At 44.6% G+C, this 20,316-nt stretch overlaps 1 protein-coding gene across 4 annotated transcripts in view; it reads left to right on the forward strand.

The window, feature by feature from the left end:
* Window positions 1-20,316, forward strand: part of LOC135388781 (uncharacterized) — a 174,439-nt gene that overhangs the window by 83,753 nt on the left and 70,370 nt on the right. For 2 of the 4 annotated variants that reach the window (XM_064618572.1, XM_064618573.1), the window contains 7 exons: window positions 4,350-4,574; window positions 8,014-8,106; window positions 8,721-8,855; window positions 10,153-10,245; window positions 11,668-11,802; window positions 13,612-13,704; window positions 17,967-18,101. In XM_064618572.1, coding sequence (XP_064474642.1) covers window positions 4,350-4,574; window positions 8,014-8,106; window positions 8,721-8,855; window positions 10,153-10,245; window positions 11,668-11,802; window positions 13,612-13,704; window positions 17,967-18,101 — 909 coding nt within the window. The remainder of the gene's footprint in view (window positions 1-4,349; window positions 4,575-8,013; window positions 8,107-8,720; window positions 8,856-10,152; window positions 10,246-11,667; window positions 11,803-13,611; window positions 13,705-17,966; window positions 18,102-20,316) is intronic. The other 2 variants (XM_064618574.1, XM_064618575.1) reach the window with 2 other exon arrangements.

The raw sequence follows: 20,316 nt of genomic DNA on the forward strand, positions 1-20,316 counted from the left end.
ATCCCCAACGTCTCCTTCCAAAGGCGCTGGCTGGTATGACAGATCTTCAAATGGAGGGGAAAATTGCCATCAGGATTTGTCCTACGTTGCCCTAACCCAGTGGTTCCCAACCTTCGCCGCCCTGCGCCCATAAAAAAATAGACAACCTCGTCGCGAACGCTCACCCCCACCCACCCACCCAGCTCCACCCGACGCGACGCTGTGCGCGGGGTCACCACAGCGGAGAAGACATTCTCACATTAGTAGGTTGTTGCAAACGGAAGCAATATTTTCATGGCTTTTCTCGTCAATAGTGGGTATTCCGTAGCCAAACCTGCCCAAAAATTCCGCAGGTATTTGTCACGGAAACTGCCACCTGCAACTTGAATCTGAACTCAGGTCCATGAACTGCTCTTCGTCTGCTGTACTAAAGCTCTCGGGAAGAGAAGTGGTACCAAATGGTTCCCTGATCCAGTCATGTCACTGGTCCTGGCTCTGCGTGAAGTACTTCTCAAGCTTCAGTTTGAGAAGTACCTCCCGCTTACTTGCGCTCTTACTTTTTAATCTGTGGGCCCCCTGGCAACACCTCTGGCGGTCGCGACACACAGTTTGGGAACCACTGCCCTAACCTTTGATTGGTACATTGAGAGGTTTCACCTGTCTCCACAAAGTCGCTATACAAGATCGGCTCTAGGGGTGACGCCTGCTGTGGCCACTGTCAACAACCCGGAACAATCGAACACATCCTGCGAGACTGCCGAGCATACACTTCTGCGCGCGAAGCCCATCTCCCTCGCTCCACCTCAGGCACGCTAGCGGACATCCTCTACCCCGGTGGTTCTTCTGCCGAACGTTCCGCCAAAGCAAGAAACCTGATTCTCTTTCTGCAGAAGGCAGGCCTTGCTTAACGACCCATCTAATACTTTGCTCTCCCCGACGAACTCGTGCACCCTCACCACATCCCCATTCTTCATCCACCTCTATCCTCCATCCGTCCGTCCTTTCTTTGTGTTTTTTTTTTTTTTTGCCATAGTCGTGACGACGCCTACTTCTGTGTGGCCAACAACGGGGAGCCTATCCTGCTATTACCCCACACACAAAGTCACCGGCAAGCCGGTTCGTCACCACCACCACCACCACAAAGTCGCACGCTAAGGGGATTGAATAGACAACGTACTTGGCCCATGAAAAAAAAACCTGTAAGCTATCCCACAGAAACAGATCAGCTTCTATAGCTTCTCTTGATCAACGGTTGACCGCGCATGAGGAACTGTCCCTCAAGTTTGCTCTTTCTCGAGAAATCGGCATCCTGGGCACCGAAGGCATCAGGAAGAAGGCAGGATGCATGGCAGAAGCCTACAGAGAAGGTTGGGATTAACGTTTTCCTGAGCGGTAACACTTCAGTAACTTTGCCAAGGTATTCTTGCAAGATGAGGTTGGCAGACGAGAAGAGTTCCTCTACACGCTGTTCGAGAGAAGGGAGTGAAGGAAGATTTTCCTAATGTAGAGATTGCTGTTGCTCTAGACACAGCTCTGCTGTCGTATATGTCTCACTATGATGGGTAGCAACAGTTCCTGTGAGAGAGATTTTTAAACAGCTTGATATAAAGAGCTTATCACTGATTTTTCAGTAAGGAAGTCACCGTAGGTTCCAAGTTACGGTATAGCAGCGTAATTTAGTCTTGAATAGCTTGCAAGATAGTTTATGCAAGATCTTAGAAGATGTAAACTAAAAAGGTTAGGTCGAGTACTATTTTGTGGAAGCGGGGTGGTCATAGACGAACCAGCTACCGTACACTGAACCTTTATAGGCATATCGCAGGGAATAGTCGCACCGAGGCCAGGCGCATCTCTATAGACCATGATAATTACAACATACAAACGACCTCTATCCTCGGGTCATAGCCTGTGTTTCCAATGGGTACTCAGTGACGCCGGCCTACACGGAGACACCCGGAGACACACGCTTATAGAGCGTGTAGCATATGGGGACGTCATCATCAATAACTGTTCACCACCACAGTGGTGGAACTGACAAATTGCTGTTCGTAGCAGCTCCTGTAGCAGGAAAAATGTAGTTTTGTAGCAGGTTTCGCTGATTTTGGAGCGGAGCGCAAAGAGCCTAATTCTGTTGCAAAGAAGAGAAGAACATTGGTGGTTGTATTGGCGCCATACCGGAGCGATATATAGACGTCCTGACAGGACCCGGACTACCATCTCTACACGTATATAATGCTGTTAGAAGCCAATCTCGCTTGCCCTGAAACACAAGCCTACAGTATTGGTTCTCTTCAGTTGTCAACTCGCGCGAGCTGTTTCATTAAGATCTCACGCGACTCAAGACCCAATGGCGATCTCCAGTTGAAGACATCAGTGCTCTTACCTAGTTTTGATAGGGACATCACGGCCAGTTGCGATTTAACGATGACAGTGAACTCGCGTTTGACGTGAGCAGCACGCTGCGGTTGCACGCGAGACGCCGGAGCGTTGCCACGATAAAAGTAACATTATTACAATTTTTCAGTTTCGGTTTCTACGCCCAGAGTTCGTTTTTGGAGGCGCCTTGGTGCAATCCTTCGAAAAACCGGCTATTTGTAGCAGCATGTAGCAGGATTCGGGCATTGGCGCAATTTGGCGCAAATGGCACAGCAGTTCCACCACTGTTACCACTTTCGGCCTCAGCATGTCGATTATAGATACACCGAATGCGTTACAGCCAGCGGCACTCGGAAGTTTCAACAGGGTGCTGTACGATGAAAAGATCATCTCGGTCCATCGACCCGTCGATGGATTTCCTTGGCACACACCACTCGTCGCGTCGAGAAGCGTCCATCCTACATCAACTGTGACTCAATGTCGCCAGAACCGTTCTGCTTCGATATAAAATTCCTTCCTTCCTAACTCACTAGCCAAATGCCCTACTTGCGCTATTGAAGCTTCTATTTCACATCTTATCCTCGATTGCCGCAGATTCGACACCTCTCGAGCCAGCCAAGACGACCCTATTCGAGCTGCGTTTCACAGACATTTCTCTGGCCGCTCTGCTCGGCCCAGTACGACATCCCACACTGCGGTCTGTGACCAAAGTAGTAGTAGTTTTGATGTTCCTGAGCGACACACGTCTCATGCACACCCTGTGAAATCCAGTCTTTTCATCATCATGTCAGTGCCCCACCCTCACCTCTCACCCTTATACACATTACAATCCTTTTTTAAATCCTATTTGTCTTTCATCTATCTCATCCTCCTTTCACCTTTTGTTACTTTGTCCTTCATTGGGTAACCGCTTCTTGTTCTTTCTTTTGCGGAATCGCAAGCTGACATACCGTTTAGCTGACAGCTTCTCCTTTTTTCTTCTCTCTGTTCTAATAAATATCCCTCCCCCTCCCCCACAGTAATAGCCAGTTGTTGAAATAGGGGTGAGCCGGTCCGAGCGAAATATTGTTCTCAACAACAGCCTTATACAATAATCATTTGACGACCGCTGCAGATTGCGTGATAGTTTGTGGTACAAGGGAACGACAACACAATTGGACGAAGGCAATACAGAGTCTCTATCCCCAGCTCCAGTAGAGGGACGGAGGGATGCAGTAACAACGGAACTCTCCTAGAAGAGAGCTTGACTGAGCTCCAAAAGCTTTATTGGAGGTGCGCTTCGGCTATAGGGGTAGCGTCCAATGTATTGCTCCGTAGACGAAAGCGTGTTGGGCGAACGCAACGCATCCTGGACAGGTCCTGGTCGCACGTCACAGCGAACGTCAAGGCACACGTGACTTTAAAGATGGCGGCGTCCGTGATCGGCGGTCAAACAATGCGGTTTGTAAACAATGCGGTTGTTGTTGTTTCTGTGTCACGTTTTGAATGTCTTTCGATTACGGTAATTATTTTTTCCGATAATCTCGCAGTAAAACGCGCAGTTTTGCACATAAGGCCCCGTACTGTTGACGACTTCCAAAGATGTGATGACGACCGCAGGTTAAGACCCACTGAGCCGATGCGATGTACTTAAACTAACGAGAAATGAGCTACAATGTTGCGGAAGAAGCACCGCATAGTTTACGCTGGCAAAATACGTTCATCTCTTTGCTTTATGACGACGGAAATATTTCGGTAAGAGGCAAACCGACATGTAAACAAAGTCACATGACCTCAAAATGACGTTTTCTATGATGTGTGACCTGGACAAGATGGCAGTTTTGCCCAAATCACCTGCTTGAGGGTAGTTACAACAATGGCGGGTTTGTGTCACCCATGTGGCTTCGGCGCTAGTGGCAATGGCGATTGCCATGCCGCCATTCCCCATTTTTTTCTTTATCACATCACATAATATCACATCAAGTGACTACCTAATCTTCCCAATTTTCCCACAGTATCGAGGCACATCGGATGGTACATGCTACGGAGGGTTCTGCCAACAGAAGGGCTCGGTTCCGGCACCTGGACCCGAAACTGAAAATGCAGCACGAGGACGAGGGCACGGAAATCGGCAAGGTGAAGAAAAGAAGCGGGAAGGGGAAACGGAAGGTTCGTTTACGTGGACTTACACTCACCGGCTTAGGAACGCCGAGGAGGCCTGCGAGAACAGACAGCGTTCAGTAAGTATCGTCCAGTCAAGTTCGGTATGCGTACGCCGCACTAAATGTCATGTCTTTCACATGCTGCATAAGTTACACCATTGCAAACTACGGGATTTCCTAGATGGAGTAGACTTATGGTGTCAGTATCAGATTCCGCGCCATTTTCATTTCGTGGAACACTCACGCTTTAAAGTCGAATGAATGGATTAACGCTTGTTTATACAATAATTACGCAACAACGCCTATAAATCTATTTGCAATTTATTTGCACCTCTAAATTTGTAAGCATGCAAGTTGATTTGATATTGATATTTTTGGTAGCCTAGACAATATTTACATCTGGCTATATTACATTTGTGTCAGATATACAAAGTGAGAGGACCAATGACACATTTATCACAATGATAAGATGCCTAAGAAGCAAGCGAGCTGGTGAAGTTGATGCATAATATATAATTCCGAAACTATAGGGAACACGAAGTGTCCCTTCGTGTTCCCTAGTCTCGGGGATTTACATTATACATTTATTACGTTGCGAACGTTTCAGCCATTCGACATGGCAATACATGATTACGAAAAACATTGCAATTGCCTAGACCCTCTTTTTCCTTGCTCTATTTTTTCACCCACAAACGGGTTTTGGAGTATCCAGTCCTGACTGGGTCGGGGCTAACGTCTCAATATTTTTTCTTTCATCTCCAATTCTCGATGAACGAGCAATATACTCCTGTCATGCGTTGTGCGCAGTCAAGTAGACCCAGCCAGTAAGTTTTGAGTTGAAGGATAATATATGGCTGCAAGAGCATGCTCGACACAGGCTGCACATATTTGTAGTGTGCTTTCAAACTTTCGAAAGGCATTTTGTTTGTGTGTGTGATTAGCTGGATATGTTTGACAGTCTCACGTTCGACCATCAATCATGCAGGTAACCTTTATTAGTGGGGCGGTGAGTGTTTTCGTACCTAAACACTGAATTGTAATATGTCAACCTAATGGTACCGCGGCCAATGAAACACGGAAGAATGACCGCTGTTGATGAAAAGGTATAGGGCTGGAGATCAGTAACCTTAGTAACCGCAGTAGCACTTATCTAGATGTAATAGCGCCCATGAGGTACTGATATTTCAGGGCAGGTCAAAGATCAAATTGGTAAAATTAATTCAAGCACCGACGTGCAGTGTCAATCAAGAACGCCATAATTGCCCCGTGGCTGAATTATCATAAGGTATCAGCGACAGTGTGCTACGTAAATGTCACAACACTCCTTATGGGGTACAGCTGAAAAATAGATGCGCAATACGTATATACAAGTGAGCCTGTGGAACGTGTGGAATCCGTGAATACTTTTTCCACGAAGCGACTCAAACCGTTCATTCTTGATAATAGTATATAATTATTTGTCTTTTAGTCCCCTATGTTTGTTGCCCGCAGAGATGCGCACGGCGATCATGCCGCAACATTGTTACAGATTGGTACAAATAAGAGACCTACTTTTGGAAAGACAAATAAGAAGACCTACTTTCATTGCGAAATTGCTTGATTTGCCGGTCGCGCGCTCTTAAACCTAGATTATGGCCCGTTAGATTTAGAGGTATTAGAACTGCGATACGAATCGGAAAGGAAAACGATATCAAGCTCTGAATGACGGTTAGTTGTGAGAGCGTCACGCGGAGAAATTCTGCCTTTAGAGTCTGCGAGGAAAAGCGAATGACACTACAACAACAGCTAGTGCAAGCTGACCACGATAATGTGAGGCGGTCAGCTCGTGTGTTGCCGGAGAGGGTTCAGTTGCAAACAACCAAAGGAGTTTCCACGAGTGCATGTTTTTTGCTTAATGCTCAATGTCGAATTTGAGCTACTTGTGTGAAAGCCACAGTTGTTCCGGTGAAAGGTCAAATGACCATGGGATATGTGAAAAAAAAACTTAGGTATTCTTAGGTGAAAACTGAAAAAAGAAAAAAAAGAGAAAGGGAACTAATTACTAGTGATGAAAACTGCTGAAAATGCCTATGAGTAGTAAGTATGGTCAGCTGGGGTGGCGAAATCTTAGTTTAGTAGGTGCAAGTAATGTGGGTATACACGCACTAGCCGCGGACGCGTTGCCGGTACACCCGCATTTTACGGTCACCCGCAGCGACGTACAGTGAATTTCTACCTGCAAATCGCGAAACTGCGCGCGTATCTCCGAGTAACCGCGAGTATACCCACGCTGGGGATCACCTGTAGCTATAGTTACACGTCTGTTGCAATTATGGAAGAGCTTGTGTCTTCTTTTACATTATACATGACCGTACTGCGAAAGAGGAAATGAATTCATTTAAACAGTTTCGTAATTTGAGTTGAAATTTGCCGCTGCTCAATATCATTTTTTCTTCAATATGCATGGTGAAGGCCGCTCCTTCTAGCATCTTCCTCATAATCTCCCTCCACTAGATAATAGCACCCACGCCAGGGGAGCTGAACGATGTCCGCGGCGCACTGCTTATAGTCGTCGCACAGTCGCGATAGCCAACAGGAAACACGATGAAGTGTCGACTCACACTTGTACAAAATACTGCGCGAAGTATTTAAAATGGAGTACAAAATACTCAAAACTGAAAGTAATGTGAGTGAAGTACTAAATGCTCTAAGAAGTATTTAAGATACTCTTCAAAGTACTTCAGTGTTAGCAGTAAGTGAAACGCGTATTCTGAACGTGGCCTTACAAATGAAAGGAAGAAACTTCATCGACCATGCTTAAGCGTATCTTTCATTTGCAACGTCTTGGCGTCAAGCAATGTTTGGTGAACTTTGGTGAACCCACTTTGTTGATATGTTCTGACCCAACACTTCGTAATCGCTCCTGTATCTCCGTTCGGGTCTTTCAACCTCTGGTTCATGTTTATTGCTTTGGTGACCAAGGCAATAAATGCCGGAATTCTCTTGCACCTAATCCCCTGGTGAGTCACCTGGCAATATGAATAGGAACGGTTTTATGACGAAGTTGGCTATTGACAAGCAAGGTCAAGCCTGGGACCAGCCTATTGTACAATGACAGATTCCTGAATTCGTGAAAAAAGAAAAAAAAAGGGGGTGGGAGATTAAGTTCCAGTGAGCTGAAAATCTCAACACGGCAGGAAGTGTGCTGGATATGGCTTGACGAGGAAGGAAAGTATTTTGAGTACTGAGTAGCAAATAGCGAAAAAAGTATTTTAAATATATTAAAAATACTTGTCGCAAAAAGTATTGAGTAGACTACCAAAATATCGAAAACAAGTGTTTAAAATACTGTATTTTCAGTACGTACTCAAGATACGTACAAGTCTGAGTGCCGTGCGTCACTGACGACGGTAGTAGATCACCCCGTTTTGTGTTGCCGGTTACCTCGGCAGGGATATATATATGAAGCTGCACACATTGGACGTCCGCTGCACACTTCGTTATCTGTATGGATGACAATGCGTGTCTCTGCTTACAGGTTGCCGAACAACCCTATTGCATGTACTACTGCGGTCAAAATGAAAACGGCCTGTGGAAATACGGCACCTATGATGATGGACTCGACTGTAATGTACGTACCATTGAACTTGCCACGGTAGATTTTGTTTGTGAACGAAAATCACATGGATAACATAACTGCCAAAGTTAAAGACACGGCTATCTCAAGCTTCTTCTAAAAGAGATGATCTGCTTAAGAACAAACAAGTGAACTGGTTTGGAGAATAAGATCATATTATATACCCGTCAGGCACACCCCGTACCGTGTGAAGTAGCCCGCTGACATCGTCCACATTAAGTAACGATGTCTAAATAAGAAATAGTTAGTGTTGTTGTTTGTTTGTTTTCGTTTTTTTTTCGCCTTATCACACCTGTTCTAGTCTTTCATAGAAGCCACTGGCACGTCGTGAATCTTTTTTTCATGCAATACATTGAGTCCTTTATAATGATATCTGTGACAAGAATCCATGAGAGTGATTAGGGTCTCTTCTGGAAGCAGTGACGCCAGCGCCCCCCAGGAGTTCATTTGGAAATAGCCATTTCTTTGCAAAATAAGTACATTTGTGACAAATGTGTTGATGAAAATAATTCATTTCATTATTTCTAATTCAATTGCGACAATTCTTGCCAATCTAGTTAGTCTATCAAGTGGTCCCTTAAAAGATGACCTGCATAATTTTCCTGCAGTACCGAGGTACATGGGATGGCACATGCTATGGTGGGATCTGCTACCAAAAGGGCTTCGTTCCTACACCTGGGCATGAAACTGAAAGTGACCAGTTTAGGATCGCCGTAAAGGTTTGCGAGAAGAGACAGCGCTTAGTAAGTATATCTCTTAGTAAGTTTAGCAAGCTCACTCCAGACATTAATGTGGTCTTTCAAAAGTGCTACATGAGTCTGAAGTGAGCAACCCATTACAATCTATAACTTCTGCTACGATAAATTACAACGTTTCTTCCACCATGTAACAAAATACCACGTACACGGTAGATGTCTGAACTTTGTGATGTATGCAATGCTCAGAAACTATGCCAAAAATTTTGAAAACTTAAAACACCTTGACATGATGGAACGCACAGAGGAGACAGGCGGACACGGACAGCGTCTGTGCCTGCTGTCAGTTCCATCATGTCAAGTTTTAACCAACATGCTCTACACCTTCTAGCTGTAAAAACAGCTTAATCCACGGTGAAAATAACTCATTTCGCAGCCATGCTTACATTTCGGGCATCTCTTGCAATTCGACATTATCCCAAGAAAGCTTATTTACTAGAAGCAGAACAACAGAACAGTCCGCAAGCGCCTAGTTCCAGCCATGGTGAGTAGGCTGTCAACATGGACGATAACCACAGCGGTCAAGTGATCAAGAGCCCTGTTATTTAAGTATTGATTTCTGTGCAAGAACTACAACTCACAATGAATTCACCTGAAAACGGGGTTGTGCTTTGGACGACACGTCCCCACATGCATCACCCTTAGCTCACTGTACTTGTGGAACACAAGGGTTGCAATGTCCGTGGTCATAATAAGGGCAGAACGCCTGTGTTCTCCCCCGTTCGTCCTTAGAACTCTGTTCATAGTGGGTGTGGTCAACCGTCTGTGGTCATAATAACGGGGACATAATACACGTGTTCTACCCAATCCGTCCTCAGAAGTTCGGTAGTAGTCGCATTAACGAGTTGTCATAATAACCAGGGAGAAATACATCGCGCGTCTATGGGGAAGAAACGGTTCCCTATAGAAAAACGGTCACAAAATGAGGATGTCGTATTAACGAGTGTCATAATAGCGAAGACACACTCTATCGGGTTGCTAGATGCGCTCGGTATACTATTCATCCAAAAATGCGATTGGGACTCCGCAATACTGTCCGGGTGAAGTCCACGTTACTCCTGCCGTAGGATACACAAGACAAAGGGTGTCGTCCGTGTAACGACTGTAGTGGGTCGCCCTATTTTTTGTGCAACCCTTATCCCTTGCAGCGATGAACGTCAAGCTGCACGCAGTGGACGTCCCTTGTCGACATACCGTTTGGCTGACATTTCCTCCTTTCTCTCTCTCTCTGTTCTAGTAAATATACCCCACCTGCTTGAACGACAGTGATTTTTTCACTTTACAGGACAGTGAAGCAGCCCATTGCATGTACTACTGCGGCCATACTGCAACTGGCCAAGCGAATTATGGTCCATTCGATGACGGGATCGAATGTAATGTACGTAGCTCTCGAATTATCGCAGTTTGAGGATTACAGTTTGATTATCGAGGAAAACAACGTGTTAAAGGGGCCGTAAACAGGCATACAAGGTGAACATTTCTCTGCGTTATATTATTGCAACTTAGGCAGTGAAAGCTCCTTGCAATTACTAGCGCTCAAAACCAAAAGGCGCGTGCGTACGGATGAAGTAATCGCTGCACTTTCGCTTTTGAGCTCCGCCCTGCGCTCTAACTTTACATTATTTTGACGTGGCGGTTTCCTCACCAATTACGATCAGGGGTTCCACGTATGATTTATTTCACTTGCGGAAATGGACTAGATGAATGTGAGCCTTCTGCTATTCAAAATCTAAACAGTTACAACCTCAAACTGGAAAAGAAATGCGTTCAATTTAGATATCACACGCACACTACGTTTACCGCGCAGTAGCACGCAGCACACCGCGAACGCGAATGAATATCCGGCGCTACAGTTCCGGAATCTTAGGTAGGTGCGCGGTGGGTCATCTTCGAATAGTTCCGACGACTGGGCTGCCGTACTTTGGTTTGAGCCACGCGGCCTCGCGTCACCAGCTCGCGTGGCACAGTGGTTAGCGTGCTGGACATGTCACGTCGTGACTGGGAGGTACCCGGGTTCGAATCGCGTCGTATGATAGCAGCCCAGTTGTTGACATTTGCGTCAGCCGAAGGTGTTGGAAACGTCATGACGCTGAATTTCGGAACCACGGAGCGCGCAATGTAGTTCTACACAAACGGAGCAATCCGCCTCACAGCTGATAATGAAGCCTGCTTATTGGTTGGTAATTTGAAACGTCATGTTCGGAGCTTGGCTCTCGGATTGGACGGCAAAGGGCTACGTAGCCATGTGACGTATGCGTGGTGGAGAGAGGCGCGCTGGTTACTCAGTTTTATGGGTCACTGAGCCTGCACGTGCCGAACCAAAGGTATATTTGGGTATTATAGCCTGGGTTCTTTCATGGGATACTATTATTTGTGAAATGTTTGGCGGCCTGTTTATGGCCCCTTTAAAGATGGCAGGTAAAGTTAAAGGCACGCGCCCAAGATAGAAAAAGGCTTAATGAGTTTCTCTTTTTTTCTAGTTTCGTGATTATTCTTGCTTCTTATTGAAGTCATAGGCGCACAGCGAATGTTTAATCACGCCACGGATTTAGTCCCCCATGAGATACTTCAGCATGTTCAGCAGGAGTCATTCAGCATGTTGTCTCCGACGTTTCAGGGAAACAGCGATGTCGGATCCACCTGGGGTTCATTTACGAGTTCAGTCCGTTATGAACTACAGTTCTGACAGAAAACCTCAAAATATTTTAATTCGCTAATGTTAATTTGGTATGTTGACTCCATGAATGAAGCTAATTCATCAAGAGACCGCTGTACAATGATCTGTACAAATTTCCTGCAGTACCAAGGAAATAGGGATGGTGTATGCTATAGGGGGATCTGCTACGAAAGGGGCTCCCCTCCTAAACCTGGGCCTGAAACGGAAGCTGACAAGCGCAGGAACGCCGTAAAGGACTGCGAGCAGAGACAGCGATCAGTATGTATCTTCCAACGTTCAACATTACTAAGCAAGACATCCTAATCCTGAAACTTTCAAGACGCCAACGATATAACATATGTCCCTACACATCTTATGACACAATAATACAATGCATTAGATTTAATAAGAAATTACTTGGAGAGGCACATTGAAGTTATGATTTGTTTGCCCAGCTGAATCCCGCAACGTTCTATCCTGGGGTTCTTCATCTCCTGGCATATGTTAACACTCGCATACTTATATCAGGAAAAGTGGCGGATCCAAAGGGGAGGGGGGGAGCGATCGCCCCTCAAAACATCAGTTTATACATTGGAGTTCCCACGCTACGTGCTCCGACAAACCCCTCCCCCCCAAAAAAAAAAAAAAAAAAAATCGGAGCGTCGGAATCCGCTCCTGCTCAAGAATGTGCATCACGCACTAGTGACCGATACTTTAGGTGAAGCATGTGCACCTAAAGGGCTGCTCGTAAAGGCAAATGTAGTGTCAGAGAAATTTGCAATATGGCTTCCATATAACACATTACTCGAAAACGTGGCACAGTCATGCTACGTCGTTTTCGTTCTGCCGTCCCCCTTCAATGGGGGGAAAAAAGATGGAGCTGAAGTCCTTCGAACTCTCTTGGACCGAACTGTATTAACCACGGTTCAAACGGTGAAGTTTATTGAGGAGCATCGCAAGGGCAGCGTCTCAGTTAGCATTGTTTATTATAAACCTTTGTTGGAAGAAAGATTGATCCGCGAGTATTCGCCGTATTGCCTGTTTTGCCTGTTTTCCCCACATTGCCCGTGTACACCCTACATTGACTGAAAATGCAGAAAGTGGTACGTACCCGTGTTGGTCTACTTACGTCGTTACATACAACAACTTCCCGCAGATGATACACATTGTTCGAAACCGTCAACATATGTGGCAATCCCACTGTAACATGCACTGAAACTCAAGAACTCAACTTCGCACTTGCTGCAAACAGCCACCATCTTGCTTCGCGATGCCAATCGGTCGAATCGACTGACAGCGTGGTCGTTTGAGCGAAATCATGCGTCCTAAAACCAATGGATCCACACGCGCGACACTCGGATCGGACGTTTCATTCGAACTAGAATGTGTCTATTGACAACGGAATTGCTGCAGGTCAGGTAAAAAACACAATGTTTGATATAGGAAGGGATGTCTCTTCTGTAAAGCTAAGTTGCTGAGGCGTAGGTCCGTTACCGTCACGAAAGTGTTATGCTTCTTTGTTGTCTAGGAGCGTTTCGGAAATTTTTGGTTCATACATTCTTGCGATCCCCCCCCCCCCCCCCCCCGCAAAGGAAGGTTTCTTAGGAATGTTAGGCATTGACAGCTCCGTGGGACAGCCTGTGCCCTTCAGCAAGAAGAGCGTAGCACCTCTTCTTCGTTTTTAGGGTGACGCAGTGTTGTTTTTGAAACGCTATAGAACGTGGATCAATGAGAAAGAAAGGAAAACGAAGAGAAAAGTAATATCAGTGGCGGATATTATACCAGATACTGTTTCACCATTACGTGGACTCACCGTTGGCGTTATCACGTAAATATGTGCGCAAAATGGGCTTGCCAATATAGGCAGCCCATATGGAGCCTGGTTGCACTCCCCATATTGGACCGATATTGGTAATCCTGGCAGCACACATGGCTCAAATATGGGACCAATATTGACGTGCTGCTTGGGTGGGAGCGGTAGGAGGACGCACTATTTTGAGAAGCATTTTTCCCGCTGCAGGCATAAATGCCAAGCTGCACACTTCGTTATACACATGAATGGACGTCAACGAATTTCTCTTCTTACAGGACAGTGAAGCAGGTCATTGCATGTACTACTGTGGACAAACTTCAAGCGGCTTGTTAAAATATGGCATCTACGATGATGGACTCGACTGTAATGTACGTAGTGTTCGAATTATCATGACAGTTGTTCTAAACGAAAATTATGCCAGCGAACACCGTCGGAAATGTTAAGAGTTAAAGTAGCTCATCGCTATCGAAATAATACGCTTTACGCTTCCGTATCAAGATGACACGATTTAGAACAAAGGTGTCTAACTCAATTCGAGAATGAGGCCGAATTGCACTCTTGACCCAACATAAAGGGAAAGGTATCAAGAGACTGGCGGTCATCGTAGTCGCGTTCCTTCGATGTCTGAAGCTGTATCCATGGATGCTCGAGACAGGATTACCTATCGTTTAAATGAAGCAACTCAGGAAAAAAGCGCTGACGCCAGGATCTAGACCTTGGTTGTGCCGCCCATGCTTGTAGCTCGCATCGGCTAATTTCTCGCTGCTAATCCATCGTGCGCTGAAACAAGATTCAGTCCGGGGGTGGGGATATACTTTTGATTAGAGGGAGAGGTCTGCATGCTATTCCATAGAAAAAAGAAAAGCAACTACGCGACTGTTATCGACAGCCTTAGCTCGATTGAACTCGAAAAGTTCGATAGCTTTATCGATGATAGCGATCTATGATAGCGATGGCGCGGCCATACTCGCGCCCAAACGCAATTAGAAGAGAGACTCGTTTTTGATAAAGGCAAGTGTGCTGATCTTGGTCTTTCTAGGGGGCAATGTGTACGTCAATGAGCATCTGTGCACGATTCTAAAAAAACTGCTTGGTCACGCCATCAAATTGAAAAAAAGAACGAAAGTGGCTATCTGTGCGGAGCCATAACGGAACAATTTTCGTTCGCGTAAATGGAAGTATGCGGCCGGTTCAGACCAGGAACGAGGCAGATCTTGACGCTCTGCGGAACTCTCGTTATCAGAACTTAATGTCATTTTTATATTGATAGCGTTGACTGATAAAACAACCTGGACTGGTTGAAAATGTTTCACTTTCTGTTGAGAGTGTTGACACATACTTGTCGCCCAGATATATTAATTTTCTTCGTATTAATCTACAATCACTCAAAAATAAAACATCTGAGCTAGAAGTGTTTTTCGATAGGTTAAATGGGATATTTGACATTATTATGTTCACTGAAACGTGGTGCCGGTCCCCTGAAGGGTTCTTTAGGCTCGAATGATACAGTACATTGGTTTATGAATCGCGTGCATAAAAGAGGTGGATGAGTCTGCATTTTGGCTAACAAAATACTTCAGTGTGAAATGATAGAACAATACTGTGCTATTTCCCCAGACTTCGAATTTTTGATGTTGCGTTCGAAGAACTGCATTTTTTCAGCGTCCTACCGTCCACCAGCAGGTGACCCCGCTAAGTTTCTTTCCTTTCTGGATGCCGCACTAGCATACGTTATAGACCAGAAATATGTACAGGCTATTTAGGAGATGATTTCAATATTGATCTAATAAGAAGGGCCTCACTGTGTAATGACTTCTAACTACTGCTTTGTACTTACAGTTTCTATAACACGATATCCTTGCCCACACGTATAACGTGTACAACATCAACGCTCCTGGACCTGTTTGTAACAAATGCCGAAGCAGCCGCATTAAGGGCTGGGACCATACAAACGCTGTTGCGAGATCACCTACCGGTATTTTTATCCCATGATAACCACATGATGAAAGAAGTTGAGGCTTATACATACTGATTAACAAATGGACATGATCTCGACTGTTTCCACGATATGATAGAAAACCCTAATTGGGGCTGTGTTTTCAACATAAGAGCCTGAAAACGCATACAACAGTTTCTTCGAGAAATTCCATGAAACGTATAAGGCTTGTTTTCCCATAGTTACTAGACAACAAAATAAAAAAAATCGTAAGCCATAAGCCATGAATGACTTCTAAGCTACTCAAAGACATTCGTCATCGGGACAAATTGTACAGAGTGTTCTTGAATCACAAAAGCCAGGAAAATTTGAGCGCTTATAAGAGGTTCAGAAACTACGTGACGTCGGAGATTAAGAAAATCAAGCGGGTATACTATACTAGGCAGTTTTATAGTTGCACACATAAAAGTGGCAGAGTATTCACAAAATAATGGGCAAGAAAAAGGACAGAAGTAACATTGATAGTATCCCAAGCAGCAAAATGTACTGAAAGTCGGGTGCAATATGGGTGGACGGGTAGGTGGAAGGCCTTGAACGGACTCGTGAAACTAAGGAACATCGATAAGACACATACCATCCACCCCAAAAACTTGCACTCGACTTTCAGTACATTGTGCTGCTTGGGATATCACACGAGGGCAGAACGTTAACAGGTACAGACATGGTTGAAAGCTTCAACAGCTACTTCGTGAATCAACCTTTGGGAAACGATAATTCCTTATCAGCACGCAGCAATGGGCCCTACAGGTGCCCTGAAATGTTCTTTTTTGCACCTGTGCATGAAAGTGAGGTAATCAGTTCCATTCAATCGCTGAACAATAGTTACAGTAAGGACATATTTGACATACAAATTGCACCTTTTAAACGCGTGGCTGCTAATATAGCGTCCGTGCTATGCTATATCTTTAACCTGTGCATTTCGGCGGGAGTCTTCCCATCTAATATGCAAATAGCTAAGGTATGCTTAGTTCACAAAGGTGTCGCAATATCAGATATGTCCAATTACCGTCCGATTTCTATATCGCCAGTGTTTTCCAAGATATTTGAAAAGGTTATTTATACTAGAATTAGTTGCTTTTCTTCATCGGCACTCGATCCTGAACCCTGCGCAATATCGTTTTCGTAAACCACGATCTACTGAAATGGCACTTTTAAAGATGAAGGAGATGATAATAGAGAACATTGAAAATAAGCTACTTACTTTGGGCATTTTCGTCGATTTTTCCAAGGGTCTTGACTGACTGTATAAACATTGCTATCTTACTGCAGAAACGTTGGTACTTCGGGTTCCGGGGCTTCAGTTCGTCCCTGCTTAAGTCTTATCTCAGCAATAGGGTGCAGTGCGTTGTGTTTAATGTCTATAAATCATCACTAAAACGTGTAACGTGTGGCGTACCCCAAGGAGGCCTGTTTGGTCCGCTGCTTTTTAATCTCTATGTGAATGACATTGTCAACATATGTCCTGACACGAGGTTCGTTCTATATGTGGACCATACAAGTATGTTCATCAGTGGAAAATACACTATGGAACTAGCCGGAAAAGCAAATGCAGTGTTGCACAGACTTGCAGAATGGTCCAGTAAAAATTGCCTTAAATTAAATCCTAGCGAAACCAATGCGCTCATATTTAGGCCCAGAAATCGCCAGCTGTCAGTACCAGTCGACATACGTTTGAACGGCGCTGTCATTAAACTGTCACTGACACAGTCAAAATACTGGGCGTTTATCTGTCAGACACGTTATCATGGGATGCCCACATTCATCATGTTTGCGGGAAAATATGCTCGGCCCTAGGTGCGATTAATAGGTGTAAATATTTTCTTCCGCCAAATGTTTTAAAATTGTTGTACCATGCATGTATTGGCTCCCACCTCAATCACTGTTTGTTGGTTTAGGGTACCTCCTCGTGATCATATCTATCAAATCTTTTAACGCTTAAGAAAAAATTCCTGCGCACTTTAGAGAATATACATTATACTCATACAACTAGGGGCCTATTTGAAAAGCACAAAATAATTAAAATCCACAACTTGTACAACTACAGACTCTCACTAACTTATACGAGCCGTAAAAAACAACCTCACAGATTTTCTAACTATGATCGATCTACATTCTAAAAGCCACACGCACAATTATCGTCACCCAATATGTTACGTGATACCACAATTTAGAACATCATATGGCCAGCAAACATTACAATATAATACAGTGAAGTTGCTCAATAACAATAACGAGCTATGCTTATTACTGAAAGCGGATTTGTTTGATTACTATCTGTATCTTGATTAATAATGAACTCGTTTGGATACTATACTGGGGTATATTGCTTGTATAATTGCGGACTGTCTTTTTTTTTCCTTTTGGTCTGTTCTCTTTGAATTGTAACTATGACTTGTACATATGTTTGTAAATATGGTTATTATTATTGATGTATTTATAATACTGCCGGGGGGTTGGGACCTTTGTCAAGTCCTTTGGGCTTTTTTGTCCCAACTCCCGTCCACGAGAGTGGTGAATAAAGGTAATTATTATTATTAAATATCTCATTTATGTAACGTTAATTTTGTTATGCTAATTTGAGCGAGTCAAGTTCATTTGTCAACTAACTATTTGACCTGCTCAATTCTCCTGCAGTACCGCGGAACATCGGATGGTACATGCTATGGTGGTCTCTGCTACCAAAAGGGCTCTCTTCGTGCGCCTGTGCCTGAAACTGAAGCTGACCGTGTTCGGAACGCCGTAAGGGCCTGCGAGAGGAGACAACGTTCGGTAAGTAAAATGAATAACCATGCGCACTAATATGCACTATACAAAATGTTCATTTCGCAGCCGCTACTTTTTTTCAGTAGTGATTCCGCTACATTTTAAATTGGTAGCGCAGAAGTATTTCCGCAACAGGTTCGGGTAGCAATCCACTCTTTCTCCGCTACCGCTGCTTTTACTAAAGTGGAAAATATGGAACTCGGGGCGGGAAAGACAGAGATACCGACAAATCAGTTTTATTCCTCTCCTACTTTTTTCATTTTGTTGCGATTTACGCAGATATGTCCGGCGATCCTCCTCGATTTCAGTTGCTCTCATAAGTTAAGCCCCACTGAATGTAATGAAAAAAGATGCAATTATCTTCTAGTACTTCAGAATTCATCAATTTTTTCGGGTAGCTCTTACAGTACGACAACATCCATAGAAGGCGTACTTATTAGAAGTAGAACAAAATCAATACAAATTGTTCTGCATCGAATTTGTATAAACTGCAGCATGTTAGATACCGTAACAAAGTTGCAACGCTGCTACGATATTACACGTACTCGCACATAAACATGGCTCAGGAGGTGACACAGGCAATTAGAAATGTTAAAAGAGGATCTAAAGCACGCTGGCCTTTTTTAAAGTGCCACTCCGGACTCCGAAAACAGCGTTTATTTTATTCAGTCCATGAAGAGAACGTGCCTCAAGGAATCTATACGCGAAATTTCAATCCTGTTTACGAACGCTGTGCACTTCTACTGAGATCTGTTGAGCCTCCACAAGTTTCGATGGCGCGAGAAGCGGGTGACGTAATCCTAAGCCCACAAACTGCAATGATGTCATGTTCTGGAGAGGGCACTCGTCTCCTAGCAATGACGCCGGCGTCCGGGGAGGGTCACTTGGTGGAAAAGTCACGTGACGTTGATCGAAAGAGGGGAAAATGGGAGAGATGTCTTCTCTCTCCTTTGTGTTTGCTCTAACTTCCAAGAGGTCGGAGGATATGCCATGTGGAGCTCAGCTAACGGAGTGCAAAAAGTGAGCCCCCCGGGAAGACGCGAAGGGCAACAACGATGCCAGATAAGAGCCGGGCAATTCGTCTGAGCCTAACAGGACGTCACAGTTCTCAAAAATGAAAATTAATATTCTCTAGCTTTCGCGTCCCGTAGAGCCAAAATAGTTTGCAGGTAAAGTGAGACAAGAAGATTTCAGTAACATAACTTTGGTAGGATTCTGAAGACACGAGATTCCGTAGTGGCACTTTAAAGACTATTTTAGCTGCGGATAGTGCCACCCCATCTCATCGTCATCATTTATTGTTGTTGATGATGTTTTTACCATGAGGTCTTACCCAGCAACTGTGATCGTAGCTGACCTCTAACGCGCGAGAGAAGTCTTTGAACTGCGCACGTATTTTGTTACGCGATGAATTCCGCATGGCTTCATTGAGAGAGCGTGGCCCTTAATTCCACGAATATTTTGTCCGCCATTAACTCCGCATGGCACAGTTGAGAGAGCGTGGCCCTTAATTCCACGAATGTTTTGTCCGCCATGAACTCCTCACGGCTCCACTGAGAGAGCATGGCCCTTAATTCCACGAATATTTTGTCCCGCATGAACTACGCGTGGCCCACTGAGAGGGCGTGACTCTTAATTCCATCAATATTTTGACCGCCATGGACTCCGCATGGCTTTTTCATATCCGCTAATGCGCTCGGTGCGTATACATTGCACATGATGCTGACGTGTAAGGGAAAATTCATATTTTTTTTATGTTTTCTCTAAGCGTTGTTTTCGTTCAGGAAAGAAAGATTTCTTGTACAACTTTTGGAATTCCTCCCTACGCTTGGTGTTTGGTTGGAAAACCTTCGCCAAGAAGTATTGTGGGCAAAACTCTCTTACACTGTACAAATTGAGAGCGCCACCTATGGTACATTGCGTGAAGCTTCTCCATCCACTATACGTGTGACTCAGTGACGAAGTTGTTTGTTTAGGGTTTCTTGTCTTGGCAGTATATGCTTCCGACCCGTAAATATGTTGTCAGATTTGCTCGGTAAAACATTTATCCACAATGCGGTCAGGAGTTCACAACATAATGCCCAGATGAAGTCTGCAGTAGCTCCGACCATAGCCAAAGGCTGTCGTGTTTGTAATGGCGCACGCATGTTACTGGCGACTGTAGTAGGTCTTACTATTTTGCGTAACATTATTCATTGGCAAGGATGAAGGTCAAACTGCA

This window comes from Ornithodoros turicata, chromosome 3 (genome assembly GCF_037126465.1).
Source record: "Ornithodoros turicata isolate Travis chromosome 3, ASM3712646v1, whole genome shotgun sequence".
Taxonomy (NCBI): Eukaryota; Metazoa; Arthropoda; class Arachnida; order Ixodida; family Argasidae; genus Ornithodoros; species Ornithodoros turicata.